General features: G+C 44.1%; 1 protein-coding gene across 1 annotated transcript in view; it reads left to right on the top strand.

Moving 5' to 3' along the window:
- Positions 1-21,491, top strand: part of Col6a5 (collagen type VI alpha 5 chain) — a 103,748-nt gene that overhangs the window by 33,487 nt on the left and 48,770 nt on the right. Inside the window, exons 11-24 of the mRNA XM_028756689.1 lie at positions 1,792-1,934; positions 3,800-3,892; positions 6,441-6,494; positions 9,048-9,119; positions 9,407-9,433; positions 9,567-9,611; positions 9,702-9,755; positions 12,283-12,345; positions 13,655-13,720; positions 14,121-14,174; positions 17,667-17,702; positions 18,672-18,734; positions 20,302-20,364; positions 21,348-21,410. Coding sequence (XP_028612522.1) covers positions 1,792-1,934; positions 3,800-3,892; positions 6,441-6,494; positions 9,048-9,119; positions 9,407-9,433; positions 9,567-9,611; positions 9,702-9,755; positions 12,283-12,345; positions 13,655-13,720; positions 14,121-14,174; positions 17,667-17,702; positions 18,672-18,734; positions 20,302-20,364; positions 21,348-21,410 — 896 coding nt within the window. The remainder of the gene's footprint in view (positions 1-1,791; positions 1,935-3,799; positions 3,893-6,440; positions 6,495-9,047; positions 9,120-9,406; positions 9,434-9,566; positions 9,612-9,701; positions 9,756-12,282; positions 12,346-13,654; positions 13,721-14,120; positions 14,175-17,666; positions 17,703-18,671; positions 18,735-20,301; positions 20,365-21,347; positions 21,411-21,491) is intronic.

Genomic DNA, 21,491 nt, shown 5'->3' with positions numbered 1-21,491 from the left:
TCTCTCTCTCTCTCTCTCTCTCTCTCTCTCTCTCTCTCTCTCTCTCTCTCATCAATCATACACACACACTTGCTAACATTTTTCTCCTCTCAGATTGGACTTCTAGGGTGTCTGACCTAAGATGCCTTTCAGTGTTTCTGGTTATCCCTGTGAAAGGTAGCAGTGGGCTAACACAGGCACTTCTCACTCTATATCTGTATCCACTAGCTTTGGCTGAGCCTGGGGTGAGATGGAGAAGCCGAGAGGAATCTTCACCAAAAGGAAAAATCCCTTAACTGTCAAATATGACTCATCTTCTGAGACTGCCTTAAAGGAGCCCCAGACTGGCTTTGGGAATTCAGTTTTTATAGATAACCTTCTTAGAGTCACAATGCTTCCTGCTTTATTGCTGGGTGGTGCCATCTTCCCTGATTAGATCCCTTCAGCACCTTCTTAATGGCCCTTGGGTTATGTAACAGCTTCTTTAACATGACACCGAGACTGCAGAATCTTGCCTCTGCTCCTGTCCCTGCTGAAGTGCATCCCTCACACTTGATGCTCCAGCACACAGAGCTTTTCTTCTTCAAGGTGTTTACAGTCTCATTCCTTCCAGTCTCCATTAGAGCTCTGCACACCCCCCTCTGTTCTTAGTCTTCTATTGTTTCATGTCTGGTTCTTTCCTTTGACCAAATTCTATTCATCCTCAGAGTCAGCTTAGCCACCACTTTCTCCAAGAATCCTTCCATAGCCTCTGAGACTGTCCTCCCATAGTTCCCTGAGACTGTCCTCCCATATCCCCTGAGACTGTCCTCCCATATCACCTGAGACTGTCCTCCCATATCCCCTGAGACTGTCCTCCCATATCCCCTGAGACTGTTTTCCCATATCCCCTGAGACTGTTTTCCCATATCACCTGAGACTGTTTTCCCATATCCCCTGAGGCTGTCCTCCCATATCACCTGAGACTGTCCTCCCATATCCCCTGAGACTGTCCTCCCATATCCCCTGAGACTGTCCTCCCATATCACCTGAGACTGTCCTCCCATATCCCCTGAGACTGTCCTCCCATATCCCCTGAGACTGTTTTCCCATATCCCCTGAGACTGTTTTCCCATATCCCTCAAGACTGTCAGGAGTATCACATCAGGCAAAGCTTGATTCATTGCTTGATGCTCTCTCCCAGAAAACTCAGAATTTTCTGATTCTGTCCATCTTACCAATTACGCCACGAATGCTGACACAGAAAGGAATGTGCCTGACCCGCTCATCTTGTCATCCTTGTATAATAATCAGCACACAACAGGCTCCTAAGAAGCAAATGCTTGTTTAATGACAGGATGGACGAGTCAACAGGTAGTGGAGGAATTAATGAATCAATGAATGAGTGAATGAACTAATACATTCATCTGAGATAGGAAACACACAGAGTCCGGATCCCTGGGGGATAACTGTTGTTAATACTTATTCCAGAAAGTTCAGAACCCCACCCCAAAGATAAACAATGCACTTCCTAAAAATCACATTTGAATGTCCAAGAGTTGCATCAGAATTGCTGTGAGATATTGAACACTACTTTCTGCTGGTGTTTTTCAGTTGATTTATCAATAGTTTCTCTTGGATGTTTTTTTCTTGGGGGAATTTCATGCTAAGTAGAGATCAGAGTAATGCGATTTCAGAAATACAGGTGAATCTGCTGTTTGCATGTTGAGAGTCCTGCTTCCTCTGATTGTGCTTTCTGTTTTCTGCTTCTCTGAATAACATTTACCGAGTGGATGAGCCCTTGGGTTCACATGGGTTACCTTTACTAACTAGGACTTGATGCTCTGTTGGTGGTGTCTCTTAACACATTCGGTCACGATGAGTTTTCCAGCTTTGAATTTGGAAAAGGATTCGACTACAGGACTCAGCTGACCATTGGAATGATAGACCTGCGCAAGAAGCTCTCACAGTATCTGGTGAGTTGTCAGTCAGCTCAAGTGTCACAAACCTGTCTGGAATCTCCGTCTTTCCAGACTGCCGCAGTTTGTGTTATTAAGTTAAATGCATGGCATTTAGGATGTTAAGACATGCAGAAGTCTGTAACATTGTATTTTCCCCAGTGTTCTCAAGCATTGTGATTGACATGCCTTTGGTTATTAGTTTAAAAAAAAAGTTTCTTATTAACTGTATTTGGGTTTTGTTATTATGGTAGAAATGTAATATTTCACATCTCAACAATTTGAAGTATACAGTATATGGTTGTGTTAGTTTCTTGTCTTGTAGTTAATTAGATTCCTCCCTTTTATCCGGCCTGTGGGATCATGCTGCAACAGATCATGTTTAGTGTGGGTCTTCTCACCTTAATTAACCTAATCTAGAAAAATCTCTCAGACAGGTCAGGAGGTTTGTTTCCACGGTGATTATAAATGTTATCAAGTTGACAGTCAAGGCTGACCACTGCACTAGCTCGTCTGCACATTGCTGTCCAATAGACCTCTAGGAAGTTTCCATTTTACAAGACTGAAACCCATAAATCCTCAGCTAGCAGTATGACCTCCTTCTGTCCCCTCTCTACAGAGCCCAGCACCCCGACTCTACTTTCTGTTCCTAAAAGTTTCTCTGCTAAGATCCCTGATATTGGCCTCAGACAGCATTTGTCTGCTTGTGAGTGGCTTAGCGTACTGTCCTCAAGGCTCCGCCATGTTGTAGCCCATGACAGGATTCTCTCCTTTGCTGTATTATCTTTATCCATTCTCCTCTCCCCTGACACTTAGGTCACTTCCACCACTTAGCAAAGGTGAATGACACCGTGATGAACATGCATGAGCAAACATCCCTTCAGCATCCGCTGTTCAGCTCTTTTGTGTGTGTACCCACAAATGGGATTGTGGCCTGTGATAACTCTGGTTTTACAGCTTCGGGGAACACATCTATTGCTTTCCATGTTTCACAAGTTCTGATCTTTCCACATCTTCCTGGACACATGATATGTTTAGTTTCCTCCCTTCCTCCTCTATTTCTTCCCTTCCTCTTCTACTTCCTTCTCTCCTTCCTGTCATTTCCCATTGTCTTCTCCCTCACTGCATCCTTTCTTGGAGTATAGCCATCCTACTAGGTATGAGGTAATGCAACATTAATGGTTGTCTGTCTATCTGTCTGCCTGCCTGCCTATCTATGCCTATGTATGTATGTATGTATGTATGTATGTATGTATCTTCTATCTATCTATCTATCTATCTATCTATCTATCTATCTATCTATCGACTGAGTCTCACCATGTATCTCTAACTCTCCTGGAACTCTCCATGTAGACCAGGCTAGCCTGAAGTCACAATGCTCTACCTGTCTCTGAAACCCGACCACCCTAGTGCCTTAAGGTTTTGATTTGCTCATAACATCATAATTTGTTTTATTTATTCTACCCTTCCTCCTGTTATCATATCACTGAATACCTAGGGTATTAACAGATCAACCAGCCCCTAATGCCATTAAACAGCTCCCAATAATTTACACAATAGAAATTCTAAGAGATTGTCAAATAGGAATCAATATGTCTCAAGTTAACTTGGCTTGTGGCCATGCATATGCTTGGTGCCCCTTCCATTAGCTGAGGTTGTTTCCTTGAGTGGAGACGCTGCCCACACCATTTGTTGGCCTGGTGTTCTCTCTAGTTTAAGTCATGAAGTCCCGTTATTGCTTGCACCCCTCCCCAGAGGCAGAGCCTGGGTCTGTAGGTAGCTTATGATGTGTCTGAATAGGGTTCTTATGTAAGAAGACCCCTGATGATTGTGGCTCATTCATCTCACTTTGCTTTCTTTAACTTTTTTCTCTCTTTCTCCAGGGAAATATCGCAGAAAGGGCTTGCTGCTGTACATTTTGTAAATGTTCTGGGATTCCAGGACCTCATGGAACCCGGGGACTCCAGGCCTCAAAGGTGCTGTTTGGTTGTGATTCTTTTTTGTCTAACATGCTTTGCTTTGTTGTGAGCAGGGCTGAAATGCAACAGTTGAATTTGCAACCTTTGCTCCATATAATGTAATTGCCTTGGGCATTTTCTGTAATTTCCACAGTGTAGGAGTGGAATCAGAAGGGCTCGCTCTGGGCACAGACCCCGAGAACCACTCCCCCGTTCTCTTCCATATCTCTAGTGAGGTTGTTTCGGGGATTTGCAATTTATACTTTCTAATTCTTCTTTAGACAGTCTGAAAGTGTTAAAATAGTGGAGAGGGTTGTGGGTTTCCAACAGTAAATGAGACTGAGCTGCAAAAATAAAAGACAGGATTATAGAAGATCAATTACAGCAATAGCACCATGGCACTTTCAGTGGAAGACTGTGTCAACACAGACAAATGAACCACATTCATTAAAAACATGAATGAATGTTTACCTACATTGTATTGACCACAGAAAGTAGAAAAGACGAGGCAGGAGAATATATAGGTAGGTTATATATGTAGGAGGATATATAGGTAGGGTTACATATGCAGGAGAATATATAGGTAGGTTATACATATAGGAGAATATATAGATAGGGTTACATACGTAGGAGAATATGTAGGTAGGTTATATATGTAGGAGAATATATAGATAGGGTTACATACGTAGGAGAATATGTAGGTAGGTTATATATGCAGGAGAATATATAGGTAGGTTACTAAAGTGAGGCTGTTCTATCTGAGAATGTATATTTCAGCAGTGGTGTATCTTTAAAGTTCAGAAAGTCTTATCCTAAGTGTTAACAGTGCACCCCTGAGGTGGGCTAGGGTAGTGGGTTCTGGGTGCTTGTGATGGGGTGGCCCTGGGACTGGCAATGTTCCAATTCTTGGCTGGGTGATGACTGCACAGACGCCACATAGAATTATTGCACATACCTCACTGAAACAACGAAACTGCACCTATATTCACTGCATATGCATTTTCAAATGGATTTTAGGTATCACGATAAAGGAACTTTTTACGATAAAAGTATTTTCATTTTAACAAATTTAGCCTTCATTTCTTCCCCTCAATATTTCAAAAAAGACTTAAATTATTTATTTTGGAGGGGTGGGGGTGGGGTCACCACTATGCAGTGATGCACCTGTGGAGATCAGGGGACAACTTGCAGTAACTGGATCTCTCCTTCCACTTGTGAGTTCTGGGGATGGATCACAGGTCACCAGGCTTGGCAACAAACCTCTTTACCCACTGAGCCTTCTCTTCAGTCCAAACAGATCGATTATAATACTTGCCGAGGATTTCTGCTTTGTCCATCCGTGTGGAAGGAATGTATACAGAATGTTTTGCAGAATTGTGACACTCTGTTTATTCAACTCTCTCCTCTTGCATGTCAGTAGAGATGCGCTCTGGGGTACATCTGTCTTGGGGGTAGGGAAAGCAAATCTCAGCAGATCTTTGTTGCAGGTAAGCCAAGCTGCTAACTGTGGCCCGCAGAGAAGTGACTTAGTTTAAAGATGGCTCTTATTGAAGCAGAAGAGAGTCAGATGAGCCCTTTGTAGGTGCTTTTGATTTGTCAAGCATGGAGCTGGAAGGGTGGCTCAGATGCTTGCCAGAGTTCAGTTCCCACATCCACATCAGGATGCTAGTAACCTGTAACTCCAGCTCCAGGGCCCTCCTCTGAATTGCACATGCTCCTGCACTCATGCACACATGTGCAAACACACACACACACACACACACACACACAAACATGTATACACACATACACTCACACACACACCACACACAAATATGCATATATACACAATACATACATACATACATACACCCACACACATGTGTGCTCACACACATACACACACATGCACACACACCTGCACACAGTCTTATAGTTGGTAATTTTGTGAAGAAACACCATGATGAAAAGCAACTTGAGGGAAGCATTTTTTTGGCTTAGACTTTCATATTACTGTTTACCACTGAAGGAAGTCAGAACATGAACAGGCAGGAACATGGAGTGGTGCTGCTTACGGGCTTGCTTCTCTTGGGTTCCTGGGCCTACTTTTCTTATGAAACCTAGGACCACCAGCCCAGGGTGGCACCACCCACAGGGGCTGGGCCTTTCCCTATCAATCACCAATTAAGAAAATGCCCTCCAGGCTTGCCTATGGCCTGATCTTAGGGAAGCATTTTCTCAATTGAGGCTCCCTGCTCTTTGACAATTCTAGCTTGTGTCAAGTTGACATTAAAACCTGCCAGCACATACATAAAATAATAAAAATACAGATTAAAAACTGATGACCACAGATAAAAGAGTGGCCCCTCACCCATCACCAGAAGGATCTCTTTCTGCTGAGGGGCTTCAGAGATGAGGCCAAGGAAAAGGCCAGCTGCAGATGTTGGATTCTTTGCAACTCATGGCCTTATTGGCACAAAGTCCGTCCAATGTTCAAGGAAGGGCCTAGCCTGGAATGCCTAATGACTTCCTTCATGAGTTTGAACTGACAAAGGATGGTTTAATGGCCTTCTCTCTTTCCTCCTAGGGTTCTTCAGGTCTGAAAGGCAGCAGAGGACACAGGGGAGAGGATGGAGATCCTGTAAGTCAGCACTGCCCCAACCTCCCCATGAACCCACACTTACTGATTTTCTTTGTTATGAAAAGCTTTATGGGGTAGAGGAGGTGTGTGTGTGTGTTTTCTTTTTTAAATAGTGCTGTGGAGGAAGGGGCTGCTTTTCTTCCCCTTCATTAACTTTAAGCTGTGGACAGGAACAGCTCACATATCAGGGACTGAATTGTTGTTGTTTTTAAATCAATGCTGGGGGCCTGGAATTCTCCTCTGCATCTCTAAACAGGATGTAGCAGATTATCTGCTAGGGAGCTCCTTTTAGGCTCATGTCCTTCCAAGGATAGGAAGTGGGTAGGCTGTCCCCAAGAGCGTGACTTTCGTGACTGAACACTGCCCAGAGGTTTGGAAGCCTCAATATTTGACTCTAAAACCAGAGCTCTCACTTGGCCTGTCATCCTTGAGCAGAATGTGGAGAGACTGAAGCCCCTTGGGTGGCTTTGCTAGTCATGGGGAGTGCTCAGCTCATGTCTATAATGCTTAAAGGCTCAGGCTCTGAAATGAGACTTCCAAGGACTGGCCTATAAGCAAGGCCTTGACCAGGACGTTTAGCTTTCTGATAATTTTTCTAGGACTCAAGGCCAGCCTAGCTTACTTGGAAAGGATCTCTAAGGTAATCTATTCCCTGGCTCACTTTGTACCCCATGGAGTCTCTCAAACCCTGCCAAGCTAGTATCCACATGCCTTTGTGTGTGGTGAGTCACCTCTCTGCCTTGCTGAGGGCCCAGAGCAGGCTGAAAGTTCAGGCCATGGGGAAGAGTGAAGCCCGAGGTCCTCTCAGCCCTGTGGCTGTGGGTAACAACCTTGAGGTTGTGGAGGTAGGGCCTGCTCCATCTTCAGAGGAAAGGAAGCAAGACAGATGAAAGAGGGATAACTTGCCCCTTCCCTCATGCAGAAGCTGTGTTAGATAGTTTTCTTGTTCTTCTAAAAAAAAAAAAACCAGCAAAGTCATCTTAAGAAAGGAGATCATCACAGTGGTTAAGTCACAGGGCAGGAGCCTGAGGCATCTGGTTACATTGCATCCACAGTCAGGAAGCTGAGAGGGATGAGAGAGCTCTTGCTGATGCCCCCTCCTCCAAATAGCCTCTTCTCCAGATAGCCTCCCTTCTCTAGGCAGCCCTTCCTCCAGATAGGTTTCTTTTTTTTAATGCAACCCAGGACCCACATCCATGAAGTGTTATCTCATGGTGTGATATCTTAGGGTGGGATTTTTGTGTGTGTGTGTGTTTTTGTTTTTTAAAACTTAAACTAATCAAGAATATTCCTTACAGGCCTACTCACAGCCTATAACTTAATCTACCTAATCCATCACATACTGGTCCCAGGTCCCAGAGACAGTGGGTCCCCACACTTAAGTAGCACATGGTTGTTTTCTCTAGATGTGTTTAACTCTGGCTCTTGGCTGTTTCTAAATATTTCCTGGGGAAATTAGGGTTAATGAGAAACATATTGACCTTATATATTCTTCTTGTGTGGATAGTCTGACTTTGGACAGACCTATACTGTGAGGAATGGCTGTGTGTGTGTGTCTGTGTGTCTGTGTGTTGTGTGTGTTTGTGTGTATGTTTACATATGTGTGTGTATCTGTGTGTGTGTCTCTCTCTCTGTGTTTGTGTGTATGTTTATGTATGTGTGTATCTGTGTATGTGTGTGTGCATGCCAGAGGTCAACCACAGGTATTGTTTCTCAGAAGCAATCTACTTTATTTTATTCAGTTTTTTGAGATGGGGTTTATCTGTGTAGCCCTGGCTGTCCTTGAAGTCACTCTGTAGACCAGGCTGACCTCAAACTCAGAGATCTCTGCCTCCCAAGTGCTGGAGTTAAACATATGTACCACGACCACCTGGCCTGCACTTTATTATTATTTTTTTTAAGACAGGGTCTCTCACTGACATGGAGTTTCTGGATCTGGATAGGCCAGCCAGCAAGAAGAACTGGCTTCCACTGTCTCTGTGCCCTGTTCCCAGAGCTGGGATTAAACACATACCACCATTCTTGGATTCTTAAAATGTGGGTTCTGAGATTAAACTCAGATCCTTACTCATACAGAGAAAGCACACTCCCAACTGATGCCTCCCCCAGCCCCAGGACAGGCTCTTCTGCCTTTGTGCTCTGTTCGCAGTAATTTGTCTCCCTCTCTGTTTCCATCAGCTCTCGCCTTGGGCACTGATCTGCTTTTCTGTGGCAGCAGTGCTGACTTCCCCAGGGTAGCATCAGGGCCCTGGGCATGATATCATGGGATCACTGAGCAATTAAAACTGTGGCCAGAAGGCAAAGTAACTTCTGAGCCTTAGACTGCACTGTCTGATGAGAGGGTAAAGCAGCAGTGCTCACCATCAACCCATCTGTGACTCATGAGGGAACGAAGCCTGAAGGCTGACAGGGAAAGAGTGTGAGGAGCCGGAGGACCGACCGCAGGAGGAATCGCTTTGTCTCAAGTTGGAGCTGTCTGTGCTCCAAGAGCAAACAGCTGACAACTTGTGGCAAAAGTATAACTTTGGATATATGTTTGGATTCACTTCTTAGGGAAGACGAGGAGAAATTGGGCTTCAAGGAGACAGAGGAATCATGGGATGCCCGGGGACTCGAGGTCAAAAGGTAAGCCTCCACTGGGCGCCTCTTTCTCACTTCACCAAGACAACTTCCTGTCTCCTCCCATTTTCTCAATTGCTATCTCTTTCCCATCTCCTCTTCCTCTTCTGTTTGTAGATGAGTTTCCAACATCATTTAATTCCGCTTGTAACCTTTATCTGGGTGTGTGGGCAGAAGTAATCAGAAAGATAATGCAAGACAACACTCTCAAGGGAGACCTCTGCTTCCCGCTGCAGAGTTAGAATCCCATTCCGCCTGGGATCCTGCAGTGACAGATGTTCAATCTTTTGCAGGGAGTCAAAGGATTTTCGGGAGCTCAGGTACTGTATCTCCATCTCAGGCAAGTTTGACCTCCTACCTCGGATTCATTTCCTAGCAAGCACGTCAGAGACCTCCTGGCTGCTTTAGTATTGTTGCCAGCTCTACTGACTGCTGACTCTTGTCGTCCCTCAGGGAGAACACGGAGAGGATGGGCTTGACGGACTGGATGGGGAAGACGTGAGCCTCCTGTCTCTTCTTTTTTGAGTTCTAATGAAGCCATTCTGAGGCTCACTGTTCTAAATGAGATTTTGTCTTATGTTTGTTTAGGGATTTTACGGATTTCGTGGGGGAAAGGGACAAAAAGGTGACCCTGGCTCTCAGGTAACTTTTCAATAATTACGTAGTCCTGGTGACAGATCCTGCCTTGTTTGGCTGTGCTGGCAGTTGGGGATAAAATTGACAGTGAACTTCTCCACCATCTTAGTTACCTTTCTTCTGGCTGTGACCAAATGCCTGGTATCACCCAGAAGCTCCCAGGAAATGACTTAAGGGAGGAAGTGTATTTTGGCTCACCGTTCAAAGGAATACAGTTTATTTTGGTGGGGAAAGCACGGTGGTTGGAGGGTCCTGGTGCATGGACTGACTAGGAAACAGAGGGGACAACCAATGCTCTGCCCTTTCTTCCTATTCCTATTTTACTTAGCCAAGGACCCCAGCCCATGGGGAGGTGGCATCCACAGTCAGGGTAGGTCTGGTCTTCTCAGCTTAAACCTTTTGGGATTGGCCAGCAACCCTCAGAGACACTCCTAAAGGTATGTCTTATAGGGTCCTCAATGTTTCTTAAACTCAATCATGTTGACAAAATTAGCCATCCCAGTCACATAATGAAAGTCCATTGCCAACAAACAAGATGACACTTTTCTGTTTGGGGCACACGGACTACTGTATTAGTTCTTTTTCTGATGCCATGATAAAAATTCCTTGGCCAAAAGCAACTTAAGGAAGTAAAGGCTTTGTTTTAGCTTATGGTTCCAGAAAGACCGGGTCCTCATGTGGTGGAGAAGGCCTGCATGGCAGCCAGCAGGAAGCTGACTGATCATATTCATTCATATACAGGAAAGACAGGGGCATGGGAAACAGGGCAAGACCATAAACGCTCAAAGGCAGCCTCCAGTGATGTGCTCCAGCAAGGCTCCACCTTCTAAAGGAACCTCCCCAAGCAGTGCCACTAACTGGGGTGGGGCCAAGAGCTCAGATATATGAGCCTCTGGGGGCAAGTTTCTTATTCAAGCCACCGTGTCTACTATGCGAGCTCCAAGAATGTCCAGCTAGGACAGTTCACTGTGCGAGGTCTTTCTGCAGTTCTGCTTTTCAGAGGTCTGTAAGTGAACATGTTTAGCTATTACTGGCCTTTGTATTCTTTCCTAACATCAAAACCAAAGAGAATGGAAAAAGTCAGTGTGGGCATCTTTGGAGTTATAAATCATAGTGAAATACTTTGCTTATTTTAAATTCATCCCCACAGTTAGCTCTACCTTTATGTTCTGACCCATTTATTTATCAAATATTTTTGAGCATCTCTAATATACCAGATACAGAATTATTTGTCAAGGATCCAGAGATGTGGGTGGACCACATGCCATCTTCACCCTCAAGGGTCCCATAAGACACAGAAATGGCTAGGACGAGTCAGCTTGAAGGTGGGGGTGTCAAGGAAGTTTCCTTGAAACCAGGAATGAACTGCAGGTAGCAAGGCATAGATGTGGAGGAGGAACATTCTAGATCGAGGGTAAGCAAGCACCTGCTGTTGAGGGAACTGCCAGTTGCTCTGCCTGGAAGGAACAGAGTTCAGGTGGAGGAAGATGGATTTCAATAGGTTGTAAGAAGAGAGTTGGACAGGTCCAGTGAGCCAAGAGGGTGTGTGTGTATATGCGTGTGTGCACTTGCATGTGTGCATAAGTGTATGTATGTGTGCATGCATGCTTGCTTGTGTGCGTGTGCATGCACAGAAGGGTTTAAACAGAAAGCAATCAAATTTCTGTTTCAGAAATATTACTGGGAAGTAGTTCAGGGACTGTTGGAGTTGCCATGGATATAAGCAAGACTTAGGGGTAGGGCTGTAGTGATTGAGGCGAGATGGGATGATGAAGCTTTGACACACAGCAGTCATAAAAAGAACAGGCACATGATATATTAGTACATCCAGGGACCAGCCAGACGAGGCAATGTTGGTGCAAGAAGCCACCCTCAGGTTATTCAGAGTAAAGCCTGCCTTCCTGTTGCTCCTTAGAAACCTCTGTTGTCCCACTGTAACCCTGGCTTAGGGATATAGGGCAGCAGAAACTGGGGAATCAGTCAGAATGCATCCAGGGACCCACGTGTGGGTAAATTTCACTGGAAAGTTGTTTGAGGTGACAGTAGAAAACCCCTGGTGAGCTTTCTTCTGGAGAACAGAAGTGCTAAACTTGCTAGACAGTCCAACTAGGACAGCCAATGTCCATTTGTGACTACTCAAATTTAAATTCATTGAAATAAAAAAATTCCACCCTCTGTCTCACTAGCCACAGTTCAAGTGCTGCATAGCCAGAGATGGCGAGGGGAACAGGCATTTTTCCCAACTGCTGAACGTCCCATTGCACAAACCTGTGCTGCTCGACCACGAGAAGGTTTCCTGTTTCTTAGGCTGGCCATGGCTTAAACTTGAACCTGGGCAGTCTAAGGGCACCTGGGGGAGGCAGAAAACCAGGAATTATTTTACCCGATTGGTTATCCTCTCTAAGTGTACTGCTTGGCATTTAATGCCATTATAAAAGCCGCTTACAGGGTAACACAGAGGCTCATTTTGTTCTGTCTGTTTGTCCATCCATCCATCCATCCATCCATCCATCCATCCATCCATTTTTTTCAGGGCCACCCAGGTTCCAGAGGTGCTCCTGGGGAAGATGGCGAGAAGGGCTTCCCAGGGGATCCTGTAAGTTACTAGATCCTACTTAGCTCTAAATTTTATCTTGGCACAATTCAGCTCCCGTTCTTCTTACTGATTTCCTCTGAAGTACAGGCAAGGGCTGGCCTTGGGAGCTGGGCAGGAACTGTTTGTCACCTGGGGATTTCTTATTTGGGGGAAAATCTATCCAAATCTGACCTGGACTGATTATTTTAAAGGCTTAGAGCGGGGATCTAAACTTCCACTGCATGGATTCTCACAGTGTGTTGAGACTTCCAACTTATTATCGTGAAAGCTTCCTTTGTTTCATTTGTCAGATAGACATTGCGTCCCAGAGCTTGGTTATTCATGGTTTGCTTGTGGGTTTAACAGCACTGGGATTCACACCCAGGTCCCTGTGCCTGGTGCGCAAGCACTGTACCACAGACCCATATCCCTAGTAAGAGACTCTCTTGCAGACTCAATTACAGGAGGCTTTCATTCCACATCTGAGGGACTGGCTCGGCAGTGTTTGGGCCAGTGCTTCAGTGAAGCCATATTACAGGAAAGTCACTGAACAACATGGACTCTGAGAACACTGCATCAGTCACCAAATCGCCCTCATCTGGAGCAGATGTTATTTTTAAGAGTTTCAAGTTGGAGATTTTTCTTATACTTCATCCATTAGCTTGAATTAGCCCAGTGGTCCTCAACCTTCCTAATGTTTCTATCCTTTAATACTTCTCCCCATGTTGTGGTGACCCCCAATCATAAAATTATTTTTGTTGCTACTTAATAACTGTAATTTTGCTACTACTATGAACTGTAATGTAAATATATTTGGAGATGGAGATTTGCCAAAGGGGTCATGACTCCCCAGGTTGAGACTGCTGAAGCCCACCTAACTCTTAAATATTATACTATTAAAAAAAAGGGTCTAGTGGCACCGTCCTTGAATTCCAGTTGTATAGGTCACTGATACAGGAGCATCTCAAGTTCAAGGCAGCCTGAACAACTTAGTGAGACCCCATCTCAAAAATCTGTCACTGACAGAAATTTTGCCTGATGTGTTCTAAGCCCTGGGTTTAATCCCATGTACCACACAAGGAAAAGAAAAAAAGAAAAAAAAAGAGGAAGAAATAGAAAAAGGAAGCCTGATGGGGCACACACATGTAATCCTAGAACTTAAAAGGCTGACGCAAGCCGATAGCTGTGAGCTCAAGGCCAGCCTGGGCTCTGCAACCATGAGTTCAAGGCCAGCCTGGGCTCTATAACAAGGCTTTGTGTCTAAACTGATGAATTAACTCCCTCACTCTGGTGTTTCTGGTCTCTAATCATTTCTGAAATCATCTCCTAGGGTAACCCAGGACGAGACAGCGACATGAAAGGCCGGAAGGGCACCAAAGGAGAACGAGGAAGACAAGTAATTGGATCTATGTTACGTAGATAAGTTGACTGATTTTGTTGTTGAGCTAAGTAAGTTTAGTGAGGTGTATGAACAAACACCCACCAAGTCATCTATAGATAGAAGAAAATAAGAAGGTGTGTCTGAAGTAGGCTATACATTTGAGGGACGGTATTAATATTCTGGGAAATGATAATATACCTCACTTGTCACCATTTATTTACAGCATGTTGCTACCCCTATCCTGGTCCTTGTTGCCCATCTTACCAACACTGTCCTCTACAGACTGGTTCCAGCATGACTCCCTTATTCTGCTCTCTTAATGACATTTGATATTTCACGCTGACAGCTTTATAACCTACTCAGGACTTATAACCTGCTTTTGACTTACAGCTTTGGGAAATTATTGTGTTTCTAGGGGAGAACTGGTCAGGAGGGGACAAATGGCAGTCCCAGCTCCAGAGGAAGCAGGGTGAGTACATCCCAGATATTTCTCTCCATCCTTATCACTTGTGATAGACACAGGGACGTGGAGACAGCAGATCTGTGCCTGGAAGGTACATTTGCAGGCATTCTAAAATCTCAATGCTACTCACCTTTTGGGCCTGAGAATTCTTTCTTATGGAGGACTGTCTTGCAATGCTCCCAAGTTCTGCTCATCTGCTTACCCATTTGTAACACCCAAAAATGTCTTTTCAGATACTGCCAAATGTCTTCAGCTGCTGGTTGTGGGAGGCAAAATCATCTGTGGCTAAGAGACACCATTCTCCTGTCTGCTTTAGCCCTTTAACCTTCAAGATGTTTCTGAATGCCTTTGAAGAGAGCTGATACCTTGAACACACACACTCTCCTCTCCTAACTTAGCTTTGGGAGCTGTGCCAGAACATTATGGACAGGGTGGACGTAATCTCAAGGTCTTTACACATTGACAGTAGGAAGAGAGAACAGGAGTGGCTTCTTCCTGAATGGAATCGCAAACCCTGGCTGTTAGGGCCAACATTGGCAGACAATGGAAGCCCTGGGATAGCTTATATAGCATCTCATGATATCAATCCTACCTCCCCCCAAATAGGACATTAGATTTTCCTCAATTTTTAAGAACCAACCAAGAAACCACATTACCTTTTGTGGATTACTGAAGTTAGAGATGATAGGAAGAGAAGAGTCCTGTCACATACCCCTGGCTGACCTGGAAGTCACTATGAATAGACCAGGCTGGCCTAGATTTCACCTTGTAGATCAGGCTAGCCTCAAACTGACAGAAAATCCTCCTCCTACCCCTGCCTCCTGTGTGCTGGGATTATAGGTGTCCCCACCACAACCGGCCCAGAAATTATATTTGTGTTGAAAGCTCCTCTGTTTCATACTCAGCATGGACATGATCACAGTGAAGAATGTTCAGAGTCCTGGGTTTCACCCTAATTTGTTTGGAGGAAATGAAAATACTTGGCTTTCTTTTCTGAGTGTTGGATGGTTCTCATCCCTTGAAGGCAGCAGCCTGCTGCCCTTTTTCCTGGGAACAGAGACTGCATCCTAGCCCATCTTGCCTTTGTTTATCCTGAATAGCAAAGATCCTAAGCCAGAGGGCTGGGCTTCCCAAGCTTCTGGGACCATTCCCTAGGATTGTGCTTTCCAGACTCAAGTGGATTAAGATTTGATTGTGGGAAGGCAGCAGAGCCATGAGATGAGCTAAGTGTTATGAATCTTAGAGATAAATATATCTATTGGCTCAAGAGAAAAAGGATTTAGTTTGAAATAGGTTCATAGTTGACACATAAATCATGCACTTTAAAAACAGAGCTGTTGGGGAGTAGGTAGAGATTAATCCTTGGACATAGTCTGTACCTTTTAAATCACTATAAGGACAGAAGGACCTCAGCTTCATCTCTATATTCTATGAACTATTTCCCTGCTTTACAATTTCTTTTCTTTGGAATTAAATAAGGCAACATTCATATTCATGTTCATTACCAAGCAACCTGGGGCTTTTCTACCCTCTCCCCCATGTTTCCAATGTAGGCCAGAATTCTGTCGTGAGATTCAGAGCATCTTAAGTGGATAATGGATTGTAAACAACACACCCCAACCCCAGGCATGGGTTCCCTGTGTGACTGAACTTCAACCTACATAAATTAATCATCACAACAGCTGTTACTAAAACAATGGCTCAATATAATGACAACCACACAGGAAGCCACATTTCAGACCCAAGGCCTTCGGTGGCCACATGTAAAGAGTCTTTATAACATTTGTACTTCTAACGTATCATCTGTTTTGTAGCAGACCCTCATCTAATCACTTTTAAATACTCATTTCGATAAAGCCCATAAGACACCTGCCAGGTGGATTATATCATCATATCCACATTAGACACAGACAAATCAAGGAGACCTGAGTAACCTGCCCTAGGTCACAATATCTAGTAAGTGACTGAGCTGGGATTTGAGTTCAGACGCTCTCACTTTAGAGTCTATGCTCCTAATGACTATGTGAAGCTTAGTGTACATTTTCTTTGAGCCACCTAGGCTTTAAATAGTGAGGCTGAAGGCAAGAGAGTGTGATACTTTTAAGGCTGTGCCTCTTAGGACAATGTTGTACAAAAACAATTACACAAAATAAATATTCTTCCTTTCAGCCTTTCTTCTCTACAATCCCCATCCTTTTTTGAGAGAAAGGGTCTCTTTCATCCTGTAGCTCAAGCTGGTCTTGAACTCGAGGTCTTTGTGCCTTGGCCTGCCAAGTGATTCGATTATAGGCATGTACCATTGTGACCAGCTTATCCTTACTTTTGTTTTTCACATGTGTGTGCATGTGTGTGCATGTGTGTGCATGTGTGTGTATATGTGCACTTGCATCCAGGTGCCCATGGAGGCCAGAAGAGGAAGTTGAGTTACAGGTAGTTGTGAACCCCCTGGAGTGGGTCCTCTGCAAGAGCAGCAAACACATGTACCTGGGAAGACCCCACACTAGCCCTTTTCCTTGCTTTCTGATGGGAACAGAATGTGAAATTATGCCAACAATATCCACCTTCAATGGCTTTTCAATCTTTTCCATTTTCCTACGTCAAAAGCATTAACTAGTCATATCCAGAGACAAGACAGCTGTTGAGTTACTAAGGATAACTTCTCCCCAAAGGCTATTTTAAAAATTTAATACCTGATGGAGAGGATAGTTGGGTGATTTAACCTAAGGAATTGTAGGAGGTGGGCAACTCAGAGAAAATGGCAGTTCTGAAACAACTCCTTCATAATAATTGAATAAATGCAATTGTTTAACATATTTGTGGTTGGTTTTCACAATACAATACAAGTTGGTGATTGGGAGTGTTCCACAGCTTCTTCAATGAGATTAATGGCAGCGGATTTTTATCTCTGTAGAGGGGGGAAAATAAGTTAGGATCTGGGGTCCAAGGCATAGTCCCTCTTGGCTCTCCTCTGTTCCTGGAGCTTGCACTGGTGACATGAACTGACTCTCAGATAAGGCAGACAGAGCTGAGGGACCAGCCTGGCTTTATTGTGATAAACTTGGTCAGTAGCATCTAGATCACACAAAGAAGCAGCTATACCTCAAGGGATTCTCCAGAGCCAAACTTTGCTAGGCTCACGTGATGCACCGAGTGACATACTGCAGTGTCTAGAAATTTTATTTTTCCCTCTGCTCAGCACACAGTGCTTCAGGGGTTTGCAGGGAAGAAGATAGTTCTTCAGGGTGATTTGGACCTCTAGATAGCCCATTGGATAACCATCAGAGAGTATCAGACTGGGGCGGAGGCTGTAGTGACTTTTACATTGGGTTGCCATCAATCCCCTAAATGTTAATATGATTAAAATACCCAATGGGAAACCTGCCCTGCCAAGGCTCCCAGAGAATTCTCTATGAGCAAGGAATGGGAAAGCCTGGTTTGCCTTAGGGACCGTCCTTTTGTCTAGGCATACTGACTGATGCTTTGCCTTTGGTGTTTCAGGGAATGGAAGGCTGGAGGGGGCCCCAGGGTCCTTCAGTAAGTATTCTTTTCATTTTTTGTTCTTTGTGGTAGGGGACTGTGAACATGTCTTCTATGTAGGTGGTGCTGGGTAAATAGCATTTGACAGGATGTTGTAAGGATGCCCAGTCCTGGACATGAACCCCACTGACTAGTGGGAAACACAAGCAGCTATCTAGCTAGTTTCCAGAAATAGGACAGGCTCAACTATGGAAAATCTCCCTCAGAAACACCTCCCAACAAACAAACAGAACACGAGCAGCCCTAGCTATCACACCCTTGATTGACTTTCACATGCATTGGGAACCAGCATGAAAGAAGGTAAAATTCTTGCTGCTTCTTAGCTTTCACTCAAGTTATTATTATTAGTTATATATTCCAGGTATCCCTTCTATGTTTTCTTTTTCTTTTAATTCTGATTTTAATTAGCATGCTAAATATTTGATATCATTATGGCATTTTCAAACAAAATTTGTGTCTTACTGTTTTATTGCCGTGAATAGACACTGTAACAAAGGCAGCTTATAAAGGAAATCATTTGATTGGAGACTTGCTTGTAGTTTCAGAAGGTTGGTGCTATAACAGTAGCTAAGAGCTTCTTCCTGATCGTAAGGCAGCAGGCAGAGAGAGGGTGAGACTGGGTCTGGGGTGGGTTTTAGAAACCTCAAAGCCCACCCCCAGTGACACACTTCCTTCAACAAGGCCACACCTCCTAATCCTTCCCAAACAGTTTTCTCATGTGGGAAGCAAACATTCAAACATATGAGTGAGTCTCTGTGGCCATTCTCATTCAAACCACCACAGTATGTTTGAGTTTATCCTATGTACCCCTATCTTTATGATAATTAGAAACATACTTGAGTTCATTCTTGACATTAGGAACAATAAGATCCCAGGCTGTGTAAGGGGTGAGCCTGGCAGACAAAACAAATGATCTATGGGAACCATGCAGAGAAAATCTTAATACTGAAAACTCTTGTTCATTAGGGGCAAGCAGGAAACCCGGGGCCTCAAGGTGCACAGGGACCTGAAGGACTACAAGGCCCACAGGTATGCTGGGTGTTTCATAAACGTGGGCAAATACTGTGGAGTCATTCTGTTTATAAGAAGGCAGGCAGCTCAGTACAAAAGCACACAACCGAGGGGCTGGAAAGTTGACTCTGTGGTTAAGAGCACAAATACTTTGCCGTGAACCAGAGTTTGACATCTAACACCCAGGTTGGGTGACTCACAACAGCCTATGACTGCAGCTCCAGAGGATCTGATAACCTCTTCTGGCCTCCTTGAGTTCCTGCACTTAAGTGTATAGACACAGACACACGGACACACACATATACACACACACATACACACACAATTAAAAATAAATAATAGCAATTTAAAAAAATATATGCAACTGGTAAAATATCAATCTGCAGACATACATTACCATGTGCATTTCCCATTGTGGGAGATAATTCTGAATTTTGATTTTGTTCCATCATAGCTGTTCCAACATTTGCAGCTCATATAATGACCCTTGAGAGGGGAAGAGTGCACTCTGTGCTCACATTGCATTGTGCCTAGGTACTGGTAAGAATGAAAAACTAACAGCTCAATAATATATTATTATTATTTTACATTGAGCTGCCAGCAGTCTCCAAATGCCATTGGTGGTACAGATGTCAGAGGTGAGGGCATCTGTCTTCTCTGCCTGGAAGAAGCCATGACTATCCCTTGAGGCTGGCTTTGTCCTACCTGGGTGTTGTCATTGTGTGAATCTCACTATGTGTTAAGCTCACTCTAAACCTGGACTTGTTGAAAGAGTCTATGTAGAAAAGACCATTTTAAGGCATTTCAAGGACCTCATTTTTCTTCGAGAAAATTCCAGATTATTAACTCTAAATGAATTTGGATATTCTTGATTTTTTCTGAGATCTAGTACATTTGCCAGGTTGAGTAACTATAGGATCAGCCTAGACCTGCCCAGATCCTTTTGGGGCTGAGTGTGAGATGGCAGTCATTTCAGATGCTCTGGGATCCTTGGATACTAGTGGCCTTGAGGCTCACTTGGTGATTTTCTGCTAAGCAGGGGCCATTTTAATTCTAGTCCCCCCAGCTATGCAAGAGAACTCTGTGAGACCCACACATAAAATATGGTTAAGAGATAAACTTTCATTCAGCCAGCAGACATCTGCCACTGTGTGTTCTTTAGCACCAACTTGAAACTACCATTTCCTGTATTCTACACAATACATTCTCTGTATTGAGAAAGCACCTTGGTCCAGTGAACCGTCAATAAAACACATTCAATGGTTGTTTGTGTGTCTCTTTCTTCGTGGGTTTATTTTTTCCCTTTTGATCTGTTTTTATGTCTCTCTGTAAAAGAAGGATGAGACTCTTTTGCCAAGGCAGAGAATCCCTTAATAAGATCTGTGCCACTGTGTCTGGGCTTGTCTGCAGTAATTCTTCTAAAAAGGACCTTCATCTTGCAACAGTAAGGTTGCTTGAAGGTGTAGACCATCGCTCTGTCTCCATGGGGATGTTTCAAAAGCATCTACTAAGAGAGTGGGTTTCATTGACATCACAGCACATCAGTTTTTGTTGTTGTCTTGTTTTTTGTTTTCCCAACAAAAAGGGGTCAAGTGGAAATCGTGGTGGGAAAGGAGACAAAGGAAGTCAAGGGTATCAGGGACCTCAGGTGAGTGACCTGAAGACATTAGGGCCAATGTCTTTAGTTTGTTCTTAACTCCAAAATGCCCAAATGTGTAGTATATTTTATGCTATCTGTGGGACATTTATTTCATCTTTTTTGGTTACTATGGATACTTTTTTTTTTTTTTTTTTAGCTCAGCTCAGATCCCTTACACCTCGCTGACCCATTTGTCTTTCTCCTTTGGTGATCTTTTACTCTGAAAGCACAGACTCACTCCCTCAGCCCAAGGAAGCATTTGGAGACCTAAAGTGTCACCAAATGATGGACATGTCTAATGCGAATGAATTGCTCTTCCTGCACTTTTAAGTTTTCTCTGTGCTATGCGTCTGCCTCTCCACTGACCACAGACATTTGACAGTGCAAAGATACATGCTTACATAGTTCTGTTTCATTCCTAAGCCTGGTTTTCTAGCTCAGCATTTGAATGGGTTTCCCAAGTGAGGAATGAGAGTTTGGATGGTGAGAGGTTTGTACAAAGCTCTTGGTGCTATTGAGTTCTTCCGTTCTGCCAATAAGAGCTCAGAAGGCAAGGGATGCCTGAATGTTCTCAGTTATATCTTCCTAGAAGGTTGGTGAGGGATGCTTATGCCCAGATTTAGACTGAGAAATTGAAATATGCCTTCTACACCATGATGGATGTATTTGTAGTTTTCTGGGACTTGCATGTGCCAGTGTGGTGCGCTGTTTTCTAACTTTGTAGTGAGCTTCCCCTCACTTGTGCTAGTTGAGTCAAGCCTTTTGCCTCCCCCTGACCCTCAAGGTCCCCTATGGACCAGTGAATTTCTGGTGGATGCAGAGTCATGGTCCATTACCTAGGTTACCTTCTCCCCTGGCTCACTGCATCATCTCCCATTAAGCCTTCTGGGATCTGGGACTGCTGGGAAAGATGTGAGTTGGTAACTTGTTCCTGGTGGGTTTCCAGGAATTGCTGTAACAGTGCCTTTTCATTTTTTACTCTTTATTTTCAGGGTTCTCCTGGGCCAGTAGGACCCAGAGGCGGCATTGGAAGACCTGGATTTGCGGGGAGAAAGGTAAACATTATTTCTTATTGGTTTCAAATACTGGGAACAAAAGCAGCAGCATTTTCTCACATGCTCAACCCACCTGCATCC

This window comes from Grammomys surdaster, unplaced genomic scaffold (genome assembly GCF_004785775.1).
Source record: "Grammomys surdaster isolate TR1022 unplaced genomic scaffold, NIH_TR_1.0 126131, whole genome shotgun sequence".
In the NCBI taxonomy this organism is placed as follows: Eukaryota; Metazoa; Chordata; class Mammalia; order Rodentia; family Muridae; genus Grammomys; species Grammomys surdaster.
This window is presented reverse-complemented; position numbering and strand designations above follow the sequence as displayed.